This window comes from Caretta caretta, chromosome 15 (assembly GCF_965140235.1).
Source record: "Caretta caretta isolate rCarCar2 chromosome 15, rCarCar1.hap1, whole genome shotgun sequence".
Taxonomy (NCBI): domain Eukaryota; kingdom Metazoa; phylum Chordata; order Testudines; family Cheloniidae; genus Caretta; species Caretta caretta.
Genome location: NC_134220.1, coordinates 3317249 through 3330957, shown reverse-complemented (window position 1 = coordinate 3330957; position 13709 = coordinate 3317249). Strand labels below are relative to the sequence as shown.

Genomic DNA, 13709 nt, shown 5'->3' with positions numbered 1-13709 from the left:
TGAACCTCATCAGATTTCTTTTGGCCCAATCCTCCAATTTGTCTAGGTCCTTCTGTATCCTATCCCTCCCCTCCAGCGTATCTACCACTCCTCCCAGTTTAGTATCATCCGCAAATTTGCTGAGAGTGCAATCCACACCATCCTCCAGATCATTTATGAAGATATTGAACAAAAACGGCCCCAGGACCGACCCTTGGAGCACTCCACTTGATACCGGCTGCCAACTAGACATGGAGCCATTGATCACTACCCGTTGAGCCCGACAATCTAGCCAGCTTTCTACCCACCTTATAGTGCATTCATCCAGCCCATACTTCCTTAACTTGCTGACAAGAATACTGTGGGAGACCGTGTCAAAAGCTTTGCTAAAGTCAAGAAACAATACATCCACTGCTTTCCCTTCATCCACAGAACCAGTAATCTCATCATAAAAGGCGATTAGATTAGTCAGGCATGACCTTCCCTTGGTGAATCCATGCTGGCTGTTCCTGATCACTTTCCTCTCATGCAAGTGCTTCAGGATTGATTCTTTGAGGACCTGCTCCAGGATTTTTCCAGGGACTGAGGTGAGGCTGACTGGCCTGTAGTTCCCAGGATCCTCCTTCTTCCCTTTTTTAAAGATTGGCACTACATTAGCCTTTTTCCAGTCATCCGGGACTTCCCCCGTTCGCCACGAGTTTTCAAAGATAATGGCCAATGGCTCTGCAATCACAGCCGCCAATTCCTTCAGCACTCTCGGATGCAACTCGTCCGGCCCCATGGACTTGTGCACGTCCAGCTTTTCTAAATAGTCCCTAACCACCTCTATCTCCACAGAGGGCTGGCCATCTCTTCCCCATTTTGTGATGCCCAGCGCAGCAGTCTGGGAGCTGACCTTGTTAGTGAAAACAGAGGCAAAAAAAGCATTGAGTACATTAGCTTTTTCCACATCCTCTGTCACTAGGTTGCCTCCCTCATTCAGTAAGGGGCCCACACTTTCCTTGGCTTTCTTCTTGTTGCCAACATACCTGAAGAAACCCTTCTTGTTACTCTTAACATCTCTGGCTAGCTGCAGCTCCAGGTGCGATTTGGCCCTCCTGATATCATTCCTACATGCCCGAGCAATATTTTTATACTCTTCCCTGGTCATATGTCCAACCTTACACTTCTTGTAAGCTTCTTTTTTATGTTTAAGATCCGCTAGGATTTCACCATTAAGCCAAGCTGGTCGCCTGCCATATTTACTATTCTTTTGACTCATCGGGATGGTTTGTCCCTGTAACCTCAACAGGGATTCCTTGAAATACAGCCAGCTCTCCTGGACTCCTTTCCCCTTCAAGTTAGTCCCCCAGGGGATCCTGGCCATCCGTTCCCTGAGGGAGTCGAAGTCTGCTTTTCTGAAGTCCAGGGTCCGTATCCTGCTGCTTACCTTTCTTCCCTGCGTCAGGATCCTGAACTCAACCAACTCATGGTCACTGCCTCCCAGATTCCCATCCACTTTTGCTTCCCCCACTAATTCTACCCGGTTTGTGAGCAGCAGGTCAAGAAAAGCGCCCCCCCCTAGTTGGCTCCTCTAGCACTTGCGCCAGGAAATTGTCCCCTACGCTTTCCAAAAACTTCCTGGATTGTCTATGCACCGCTGTATTGCTCTCCCAGCAGATATCAGGAAAATTAAAGTCACCCATGAGAATCAGGGCATGTGATCTAGTAGCTTCCGTGAGCTGCCAGAAGAAAGCCTCATCTACCTCATCCCTAAGATTACCTAAGGAATGTGCATACATTAGAGTCCAGGGCCTTGTACCACCCAGACACATATGGAAGGAAAAGGCTATTTTCATGTTTTGTCAGCAGAGTTAAAACTGTCATATCTTTAGCTTGTACCCAGTCCATCTCCCTTTCTGTTCGCATAATAGCTAATTGTTGTTCACAACACCACAAGGCCAACAGGTACAGCCCTTCGCAGCTCTCAGGAACTGCTAATGGTAAGAATTCACTATCTCTCTGCTACAGGTAGCACATCCCTACAGATAGCATTTTCACACACATGTGTAAAACTGCGATCTGTAGGACTGGGCTACCTGCAGCAGTGGCAGGCCCTACTATGCTAACAAAGGACATCTGATGTAGCTAATTCCTACAGATAGCAGTCTTACATACCTATGGTGTGAGAAACTGCTATCTGTAGGAATTAGCTTCATCAGATTGCAGTGTTACAGGTAGCAAGATTGCAGTTTCTTATTCATACATATACGTGTGTATGGAAATGCTATCTGTAGGACCGGGCTACGGGCAGCAGCGACAAGTCCTATTTTGCTAACAAAGGACATCGATCTGATGTAGCTAATTCAAGCTGTCTCACATGTAAAACTAAACGGATAGCTTTCTTTAACAGTGTAACAAGCCTTGTGGATGGGGGAAAGTGGTTGACATGGTCTATCTTGCCTTTAGTAAGGCTTTTGATACTGTCTCCCATGACCTTCTCATAAACAAACTATGGAAATGCAACCTAGATGGAGCTAAAATGCGATGGGTGCAAAATTAGCTCTGGAAAACAGTTTAACAGTAGTTATCAGTGATTCACAGGCTGAAAGGGCATAATGAGTGGGGTTCTTCAGGGATCAGTTCTGGGTAAGTTTCTATTCAAAATGCTCAAATAAATTTGTTAGTCTCTAAGGTGCCACAAGTCCTCCTTTTCTTTTTGCGGATTCAGACTAACACGGCTGCTACTCTGAAACCTGTCAAAATCTTAATCAGTGATTGAGATAATGGCCGAGAGAGTACAATTATAAAATTTGTGAATGATAACAAGCTGGGAAGGAGTACTGCAGAAAGGTATCTGGGGGTCATAGAGGACCACAAGCTGAATATGAGTGAACAGTATAAGGCTGCTGCAAAAAAACAGAACATCACTCTGGGATGTCCGCTCTACTCTGCACTGATTAGGCCTCAGCTGGAGTATTGTGTCCAGTTCTGGGTGCCACACTTCAGGAAAGATGTGGACAAATTGGAGAGAGTCCAGAGAAGAGAAAAAAAAATTTAAGGTCTAGAAAACATGACCTGAGGGAAGTAGCATCTTTATTCAAAAGCTGTTTCTTACAATCTACATGTATAAATAACTGCTACAGATAGCACATTTCTACATGTAGCAATTTCACATACACCATAGTGCAAGAAACTGCTCCCTGTAGGCATTTGCTACATCGGGCGGCAGTTTACGACAATCGCAGTTTCTTACGATCTTTTATGTATCGGTGACTGCTACCAGTAGCACAGTCCTACGTGGAGCACTTGACTACACTACACCCTGCTCCTGGGGCTCCTGCTGCAGCAGGGCCCGCTCCGCCGGCAGCCAAGCTCCTTCCCCGCCTCTTCCCCCAGCGTGCCATGTTCCCGCCCCTCCTGCTCCCTATTGCGGATCAGCTGCAGCAGCTCGCTGCTCCGGGGAGCAGGAGGAGAAGACGCGGGGGCAGAGCCTTGGGGAAGGGGGTGGAATCAGGGTATACCCCTCCAGCCCCCTGCCGTGAGTACCCCCACGACCCCAGCCCACACCCCCTGCCCACCCTGAACCCTGCAACCCCTCACACCTCCCCAGCCCCCTGCCCTGACTCCTGCACCCACCCCACACCTCCCTAGCCCCCGCCCCCCCCATGCCCTGACTCCTGCACCTCCCCACCCCTCACACCAAATGGGAGCTCCTGCACACACACCCCCACATTCCCACCTGCACCCCTCACACCAAATGGGAGCTGCCCCAGGTAAGCGCTCCACACCCCAACCTCCTGCCCCAGCCCTGAGCCCCCTCCCTCACCCTAGCTCCTGGCTAGACCCTGCACCCCAACTGTTTTTATAAGTTTTTTTATAAAATGCTCTTATCCAAAGCGCCTACAATGGTTAGCTAATGGCACAAACGATATTTGGAGAGATCATTACGTGGTGCGTCGAGACCCTCCGCAATTTTCAAGTGGTCTGCGGGAAAATAAGCTGGACGACAAGAACAATCAAGGTACCTCACTTTACTGTCATTTACTTCCTGTTACTTATAGGAGGAGGATGAAGAAAAAAAGAATGAAAAACGAGGGCAGGAGGAGATAACAGCGAATGTTCTTTTTCTTGGCTGGGTCCCAAGGAGAGGCCCCAAAAATGAAGCTGAGCACAGGGCCAGGGGCCCCACTCACTCTAAATCCGCCACTGGCTGTCACGTCACCTGGGCGGGGGGGTACTGTGTCAGCTGATCCCCAGTCTCCAACCTACCTGGGCAGTACAGCAGACATGGCCCTGCCCACTAGCTCCTCTCCACCCCCAGCCCACCCCCCCCCCCCCAGCTTAGCCCTCTCACTTTTAAAAATGATTGCTTGCTCCTCCCCCCCCTCAGGCTTTCCTGGCAGCCCTGTTGCCAAGAATCCAGTTTCAGACTGGGAACTCCAGTAGAAAATGGGACCTGAGTGTCCGGTTAGCAGTGCTGACTGGAAACTAAAAGTCCGGTTATAGGAGTAACCACTATTAGCTCCGCTCATCCCACTCCCAACACCCACCCCAGAGGGCTGGAAGAGAACCTGTCCTGCTCCTGCGGGAGAAGGGGCAGCTCAGTGCAGAGAGAGCTGAAGAGAATGGGCTAGAACTGGGTAGGTACCCGCTGTATGTGGGCCGGGGCGGGGGGGTGTCCTGTTTACCCCAGCCCCAGCCCTGCTGCGCTTGCTGTTTACTCCTGGTCCCTCTCTTACTCCAGGGACGAACCCTAGCTCCCACCCCACTGTGCTTTTTCCCCCTGACCCTTTTACAATCATTCCTCCAGGGAGCCCACAAATATGTTTGGCGCTGGGCCCACAAAAAGTTAATCCAGCCCTGCTTGGGGGTGAGGTCTGCCTTGGATACTGACATCATGACCCCATCCAGTTGGAATGAGGCACACTTTGGGTTAACATCATTTTGGAAAATTCTCCCTTAATCCAGTAGTTTTCTTAAAATAGCCGTTCTTGAAAACCACATTCAACGTGGATGTGAATCCCAAAGATAAAAATGAAAGAAAAGCAAGGCCAGTTTTGAGGAGGTCTGCATAGCCTGGCCTAAGGAGTCAATGGCCAGGCTTTAATTGGTGGCCTTCTCAAAATGAAAAGGGGTCTGGATTGCAGAAGTTTTTAACAACAAAAAAAATAAAATAAAAAAAATGCATACATCTTTCTTATAAATAAATATGGACATAATCATCACAAAAGTCATGTCTTTCCTTTGCTCACAAGAGAAGTGCGGAACTAAGTGACCCTTACAGTCTAACCAGTAAAAAAAACTTGTCTTCTTGAGTAGTTTTCCTCTTAACAGAAATTTGACTTTAAAGCTTGTCAGAATAAATTCCATTTGAAATGGAAATAATTCATGTCTATACTGATCAGTATTCTCAGATACCTTATTTCTCTTACCTATTCTAGCACCGCAACCTTTGGAGTAAAGTTTTATTTCAGAATTCCTTAGTCAGAAGGGAGTAAAATACACCAAACAAGCCTTTAAGGATTAGCCACCATTTCCTATATTACCAATAAAAAGAAAACAACATAAATCAGAATTATATTGGAAAGCTGAGAGTCATCACATAATTAGTCTCTTGTTGGTTAACAAATAATTAACTTCATGTTTAATTTCATTCTTACTGGTAACAAAAATCTTATATGTTACTTTCTTTTAATTTAACACCGATTTCCACCAAGTAAACCACAATTTTACAGAAGGTTTCACACCCATATAGGTGCCTTCCATTTCTGGAAGTTAATTTATTTATGGCTCTTCTGCCATAAGTGTTGGTGGAAGGGGTCTCACACTATGTGGCAAGGTTTGCAACATGAAAAAAACCTTCTTTTCTATTTCCACACATTTTAATCTTTCAAAGTAGCAGGAGATGGAGACGCGATGCAAAGGCATAAAACACAAGACCAAAACCAAGACACCAAAGCATAGAATCAGGACTCAATATTCAAATATCCTGCAGTCTGAACTTGGAGCTTGACCCACGCATTACTTCATGGGTTACTATCACTTGCACAGAAGGAAAGTGCTTATTGTCCAAGAAGGCAGCCAGATTGGGATCCTTCTGAGGAACAGGGCCAGTGCAAGGATGTTTTGCGCCCTAGGCGAAACTTCCACCTTGCACCCCCCCTCCGCCCTGAGGCGCCCCCTCTGCAGCATCTCCCCGCCGCCCCGCCTCCGCCCTGAAACGCCCCCCCCTCCGCAGCAGTTACCCGGCGCCCCCCTTCTGCCCTGAGGCGCCCCCCCATGGCAGCTCCCCACCGCCCCCTCTCCGCCCTGAAGCGCCCCCACTGGGGCAGCTCCCCTCCGCCGTGAGGCGCCCCCCCTGCGGCAGCTCCCCGCCGCCCCCTCTCCCCCCGGGGAACCGTTCAGCAATTCCCCTCAGCGCGGGGAGCCGTGCGGCAACTCCCCATCCCAACTCACTTCTGCTCCGCCTCCTCCCCGAGCACGCCGCCGCTTCTCCCGCCTCCCAGGCTTGCGGCGCCAATCAGCTGTTTGGCGCGCAAGCCGGGGAGGGAGAGAAGCAGAGAAGGGCAGTGCGCTCAGAGGAGGAGGCGGAGCAGAGGTGAGCTGGGTCGGGGAGCGGTTCCCATGTGCGCCACCCTCCCCCCATTACTTACTGCAGGCGGCCCTCCCTGCGCCCCTCTGCCCCAGCTCACCTCCGCTCCACCGCCTCCCCGGAGTGCGCTTTGAGCTGCCCCCAACCACTTGGCGCCCTAGGCGACCGCCTAGTTCACCTAGTGGTTGCACCGGCCCTGCTGAGGAGGGAATGTCCTCCAAAGGCATCAACTCTTTTTCTTTGCCTCATGAAACTCTGGATTCATATGGTAAAGGACAATTGTTCTCAAACTAACTGGCATCTGTTGGGACTCTAATCAATGCCACGGAACTAGGAAATTGTGTTCTAAACACATTTCTGCTGGACCATAGCTCACCATAGCTTTCACCTCTGTGCTGAAAACCAGCAATTAGGTGCCTGTGGTTTCTGAGTTCTTGCCAAGTCCTTGGTCTTGAGGAGGACAAATTTACATTTCTCTGGAGAAGAATCCTTTACCAACCCACCTGAAATCTCAGCTGTGCTAGTGAGGAATGACTTCCTCAAACATGCCCAGTTTACTTCTTTAATCTGATAGCACAGGTCTAAATTAGAAACTAGATATAGGCTTGGTGAGAATCATTGGATGGTACAAGAGGCTGGTTTCTATTCAAAAAGAGTTATTTTTCTTCAGCTGTCTCACATTCAACATCGATTTCATTTTATACACATTTGCAGCATTACAAAGGGTGAATTCAACAAAAACATCAATTCTATTTCCTCCACATCTGCATAGCTAAAGGCAGTATTTCCCAAATATTAGGATTAGCTAGGAGATATCTTCAGGAGTAACTTCCTGTGTTGGGAATCAAATTCATGGGCATTTTGCCTAGTTCCAAGTCCCTTACTGTGGCACTCCCTCCTTGCATTATCTGAGATAATACTGACTTAAATAATTGAACAACGCTGCGATGATACCCAGTTAGTTGCAGAGTTTGGGGTGTGCTGTTGTTCGCCACTGGAGATTTCAAACCACTCCCGTTTCCTTGGTAGCGTATCCCAGAACTGGGAGTATTCGCTCCTGTTGACTGAGCTGCGTTTGTTTCTGCGGAAAAGGACCTAGGGGTGACAGTGGACGAGAAGCTAGATATGAGTCAGCAGTGTGCCCTTGTTGCCAAGAAGGCCAATGGCATTTTGGGATGTATAAGTAGGGGCATAGCGAGCAGATTGAGGGACGTGATCGTTCCCCTCTATTCGACATTGGTGAGGCCTCATCTGGAGTACTGTGTCCAGTTTTGGGCCCCACACTACAAGAAGGATGTGGATAAATTGGAGAGAGTCCAGCAAAGGGCAACAAAAATGATTAGGGGTCTAGAACACATGACTTATGAGGAGAGGCTGAGGGAGCTGGGATTGTTTAGCCTGCAGAAGAGAAGAATGAGGGGGGATTTGATAGCTGCTTTCAACTACCTGAAAGGGGGTTCCAAAGAGGATGGCTCTAGACTGTTCTCAATGGTAGCAGATGACAGAACGAGGAGTAATGGTCTCAAGTTGCAGTGGGGGAGGTTTAGATTGGATATTAGGAAAAACTTTTTCACTAAGAGGGTGGTGAAACACTGGAATGCGTTACCTAGGGAGGTGGTAGAATCTCCTTCCTTAGAGGTTTTTAAGGTCAGGCTTGACAAAGCCCTGGCTGGGATGATTTAACTGGGATTTGGTCCTGCTTCGAGCAGGGGGTTGGACTAGATGACCTTCTGGGGTCCCTTCCAACCCTTATATTCTATGATTCTATGAACTTTCCCCATGTCATCATGGAAGGGTGGAGGAAAAAAAAAAGGAAGAAATGACTATTGAAGCAACTGGTCATTTGCCTCAATGTCCCCAATAAATCTGAACTGCATTCTGCCACAGAAAAGTAATATCCAGTTGTGTGACCAAACCGCCTTCAGGAAAGAGAGAAAAACCAGGGCCAGATTTACACCTTTTGTGCCCCTTGGGACAGCATCTTAAGCGGCCCCATGGGGTCCTGTGACACCCCCCCCCCCCCCCAGCAGCCCTGTGTGGCCAGCTCTGCCTCCTAACCTGGCTCCAAGAAGGCGGCTGCCCGGATAACCCCCCCACCCGCCTGCCGGCTCTTTGCCGCCGCCAGCCCGACCAGTCAGCCGCAGCCAGCTCAGGCTGTTCTGGCACCACTGTGGCCCCTGGTGGGCGAAAGGCAGAACTGCAGCACATTTGTGCAGAAAAAAAATTTTCTCCCTCGGACAAGAATGCTGCACATGCTGCAAATGTCACCCAAGGGGAGGTGGCACGACGTGAGACAAGCAGTGTGTGGGGCATCTCGGCAAGGAACAGGATGGATCAGGAGGCTCCCTCCCTCCTGAGCAGTGTAGCCAGTGGCAGCAGGGCAGCAAAATAGCCCAAAATACTGCAACTTGCAACTGCTAAAAACCCTGGCAACTGACAGCTAAAAATAGCCCATTTGGGCTAGAAAATCACATACTTGGCAACCTGCCTGGTGTGCGTAGTTGGAAATCCGACCCTGCTCACAGAGGTATAAGACATTTTCAATTTCAGATGGAATGAGATTCTAGAGCAGGTTACATCTGATGACTCAGAATGAGAACCACCGATTTTCCCGTTGCATTCTCCTCTGATCCACTGAAACCTGATTCACTCGGCACTGTCTCGTTACTGAGTTGTGTTATTTTACAAAAGCTTTACCATCATGATAATGGTTTCTCTAGACTAGGAAAAGTGAAGGAGATTAGGACAGGTTGAGGGGGAAAGTGCTAGCTAACCCACACTATTGTACTTGGGCCATGTTAGTACAGAAAACAGAGTTGTGGTTTTCCATCTGGATAGCTCACTCATGCTGGTTAACTACAAAAAGTGCTAATGGAGACAAGGCCCCGGTAGATTTTAACATAATGCAGCTAACTGAGGTCTTTTGTGTTTCCCTCCCCTGGGCCTGATGCACATTCCTAGTAAGATGGACTCATACTCCCATGACTCAGAACAAAGCAGCTGGCAGAAAGGGTCCTTGGGGATTCACCCCACAAGGGGTAGCTGCAAAAAGCAGAACCACACAACTCACCTGGGGGAGCTGAGACCACAGTGACGTAAATGGCACAAACAGCCTTAAAGGCCACGTGTGGGAAGTACCAAAAATATTAAAGAAAAAATGTATGTTTTGCCAGCCCTAGACAAGGATTTTATGATGTTTATCTCCCTGGTGGATTCTCTGATGATAAATAAGGTGTGACCCCTGATGGAAGCTTTTCCCGCACTCACAGCATGCATAAGGTCTCTGTCCTGTGTGGATCCTCTGATGTCTTCTAAGGTCTGAGCAGTAAATGAAGGTTTTCCTGCACTCAAAACATTCATAGGGTCGCTCACCGGTGTGGATCCTCTGGTGTCTAATAAGGTGTGAGCGCCGAATGAAGTTTTTCCCACACTCACAGCATTTATAGGGTCTCTCTCCTGTGTGGATTCGCTCATGGTTAATAAGGTGTGAGCGACTTCTGAAGTTTTTCCCGCACTCAGGGCAAATGTGTTTCCTCTCTCCCATGAGGATTCTCTGCTGGGCTGTGGTTTCCTGGAGGTCCTTGTGATTTTCCTCACAATTGATGGATTTGCCCATTTTCTCTCCTGGCTGGTTTCCCTGCTGCCTCTTCTCGTGACTCCTGGACACATCCCCTTTCGTTCTTTGTGATACTTCCCAGCACGGTTCCACATGTTCAGCATCGTCCTGCTGTGGATTCTGCTCCCCGTTCTCACTCACCATCCCACCAGCGCCTGACACACAGAGAGAAACCTCAGAAGCAGGAATGAAAATCGGGAGAGGAAACCAAGGGTAAGTGCTGGAGAGATGGGAGAAAATATCAGAACATGAACTCCCCCAAACTCTTCCTCAGAGGGCAGAGAGGAGGGAATCAACTCTGTCTCCACATCCCATCCCAATGCTCAGGATGAAGGGAGGTTAGGAAGGGAGCTATTGCCAGGAGTCGCTCAGGATGGGAAAGAAGCAATGAGCGATATCTGCCCTGAGGACATGACACCTGCTGGGGGACAATCCGGAGCTCAAACTGCTCTCATGGACTTGGTAGGGAATCCCAGCTGTTTTCTTCACGCACAGACAGAATCTGACTTGTTGGACTAATGACTCCTCACCTGGGAAGGTTCCTCTCAGGATCTCGCTTTCCTCAGACCCCTGGAGATCTGAGACCCACAGCTCTTCCCCTCGTTCCAGCTGGGCCATAACCTCAGGTTTGGAAACTGGTATCCCTGCTCAGAGGAAAGAATCAAATGAGATCAAGTGACTTCATGGGACATTTGTCACAAAGAGCCTGGCCTTTTTTTAACCATTGATCATTTTAAAGAACCAAAATTCTGTGGCTAGCTCTCCAGGTGCTCTAAGGTGCCAGACACTCTGCCTATAAAGGGAATAACTGCTGTCCTGGCACACACATGACCAGAGATTCCTGCTCAAAGGGGCTCCTAAAACCCAGGGAAAGTAACTCCACATCACTGAAAGCCATGGGGACATCACCTTGGAACTGCTTCCTACCGATAGAGACCCAAGGATAATGAGGGAGGCAGGGAAACGGGCTGCTGGGGCTCAGCACAGTAAGGAATAGGAAGGAGAGGGGACAGCACTGCGTGTGGGATGTCAGGGATGTTGGGTATCAAGAAGGCACATGCTGAGGAGTTAGGGAATATAGTGAGTCAGGTGTAATGGGGGGGGGGGGATATGAAAATCCACCAGTGTACGGAGAAAATTACAGAATGATGGAACCACAGAAATGTTGGGCTGGAAAATCATTTAATCCAGCCCATGCACTGAGGCAGGACCAAGTACACCCTGACAATGCCTGATAGGTATTTGTCTAAGCTGTTCTTAAAACCTTCCAATGATGGGGATTCCACAACCTCCTTTGGAAGTATATTTCAGAGCTTAACTACCCTTGCACTTACAAGTTTTTCCCTAATATCTAACCTAAATCGCCCTTGATGCAGTTTAAGGGCATGGCTACACTTGCAGATGTAGAGCGCTGGGAGTTAAACCAGGCTTCAGAGACCGCAGCAGGGAAAACGCTGCCGTGTGTTTACACTGTCAGCTGCAAGCACACTGGCGTGGCCACATGAGCAGCCCTGGCAATGCCACAAAGAGCAGTGCATTGTGGCAGCTATCCCAGTGTGCAATCGGCTGCGCTTTTCAAATGGCGGGTGGGGAGGGGGAGTGTGACGGGGAGTGTGTTTTGGGGGGCTGAGAGCATGTCAGCCTGCTGTCTGGTAAGTTCAGACAGCAGCAGACCACTCTCCCCCCCCACCCCACTCACAACAGCAGCATTCCACACTAATGGCTTGCTTTGTCCCGGAGCAGATAAGCATGCTAGCTGTCCGAAACAGAGCTTTCAAAACAATGAGCAGAGTGGCCTCTTGACTTCAGGGGATTATGGGACGTTTCCGGAGGCCAGTCACAGCGCAGTAATGCAACACCTCATTCACACTAATGCCCGGGCCTTTCAGCCGGGAAGCAGCAAGCTTTATGCTTCTCGTGGAGGTGGATTACCAGGATCACTCCAGCTGCAGAGTCCAGGTGCTCTATGGGCCTTGCCAATGTGGACACATCGGGAGTTAGGGCGCCCGGGGCTGCTTTAATGCGCTCTAACTTGCAAACGTAGCCAAGCCCTAAGATTGAGTTTGATCTTTCAACCAGTTTTGTGTGCTCACTTTATAATAATTTAATCTAGACCCCATTTCCCTATGAGAACGGCAGGTGGGACTGTGTCAAAGGAGGTACTAAAATGAAGATATAGCAAATCCACTGCTTCCCTGAAATACTATAGGCCAATCTCCCTGTCAAAGTAGGAAATCAGATTGGTTTGGCTTGATTTGTTCTTGACAAATCCATGCTGACTATTCTTATAAAGCTTTTATCCTCCAGGTGCTTACAAAGAGAATGTTTAACAATATGGTCCAGTCTCTTTCCAGGTATCGAAGAAGCAGGATTAGCTGCAAAAAGCAGAACCGCACAACTCACCTGGGGGAGCTGAGATCACAATGACGTAAATGGCACTAACAGCCTTAAGGGCCACATGTGGGAATCATCATTAATATTAGAGAAAAAATATGTTTTGCCAGCCCTAGTCAAGGATTTTATTGTGTTTATCTCCCTGGTGGATTCTCTGATGATAAATAAGGTGTGACCCCTGATGGAAGCGTTTCCCAACTCACAGCATTCATAGGGTCTCTGTCCTGTATGGATCCTCTGATGTCTCCTCAGGTCTGAGCAGTAAATGAAGGCTTTCCCACACTCACAACATTCATAGGGGCTTTCGCATGTGTGGGTTTTCTGGTGTCTAATAAGGTCCGAGCGCCGAGTGAAGTTTTTCCCACACTCACAGCATTCATAGGGTCTCTCTCCCGTGTGGATTCGCTCATGGTGAATGAGGTGTGAGCGTCTACTGAAGTTTCTCCCGCACTCAGGGCAAATGTGTTTCCTCTCTCCCATGAGGATTCTCTGCTGGGCTGTGGTTTCCTGGAGGTCCTTGTGATTTTCCTCACAATTGATGGATTTGTCCATTTTCTCTCCTGGCTGGTTTCCCTGCTGCCTCTTCTCGTGACTCCTGGACACGTCCCCTTTCGTTCTTTGTGATACTTCCCAGCACGGTTCCACATGTTCAGCATCGTCCTGCTGTGGATTCTGCTCCCCGTTCTCACTCACCATCCCACCAGCGCCTGACACACAGAGAGAAACTTGATGTCTCAGGACTTTTCTGCAGCCACATTAGGACAGCAGCAGCCATGAGCTAAGCAGCAGGAAGTCACAGCCTCACATTCCCTCTAAATTGTATCAAAACAATGTAATATTGGGCTGTTGAGGAGGCTCCTGTCGTAACAGTGCCCACCATCACCAGATAGAGAAACAGATCGTAAGAAATGTAAAGAAAATATTGACAGCATTCTGTCTAGCAAGGAATCCCCTAACAGATGTGGTTGTGAAATCTATACTTTATTGTTTTGCCTTCATTGTCCCTGCTTCTCTATTGTTCATCTGTCTGGTCTCTGCCTGGTTCTTTGATCATTTCTGCCTGCTGCATCACTAACTTTGCAAGATTTAAATCAGCTCAGGTGGTGGGCTCTGATTGGGTAAAGAGTGGTTTCGTAATGGGCTAGG

At 48.7% G+C, this 13709-nt stretch overlaps 1 protein-coding gene across 4 annotated transcripts in view; it reads right to left on the bottom strand.

The window, feature by feature from the left end:
- Nucleotides 1-7171: 7171 nt before the first annotated feature.
- LOC125623118 (uncharacterized) overlaps nt 7172-13709 on the bottom strand; it is a 35582-nt gene continuing 29044 nt past the window's right edge. For all 4 annotated transcript variants that reach the window (XM_048821958.2, XM_048821960.2, XM_048821961.2 and 1 more), the window contains 3 exons: nt 12767-13270; nt 10700-10813; nt 7172-10324 (listed from right to left, as the gene is read on the bottom strand). In XM_048821958.2, the coding sequence (XP_048677915.2) occupies nt 9729-10324; nt 10700-10813; nt 12767-13270 (1214 nt within the window). In that variant the 3' untranslated portion in view covers nt 7172-9728. The remainder of the gene's footprint in view (nt 10325-10699; nt 10814-12766; nt 13271-13709) is intronic.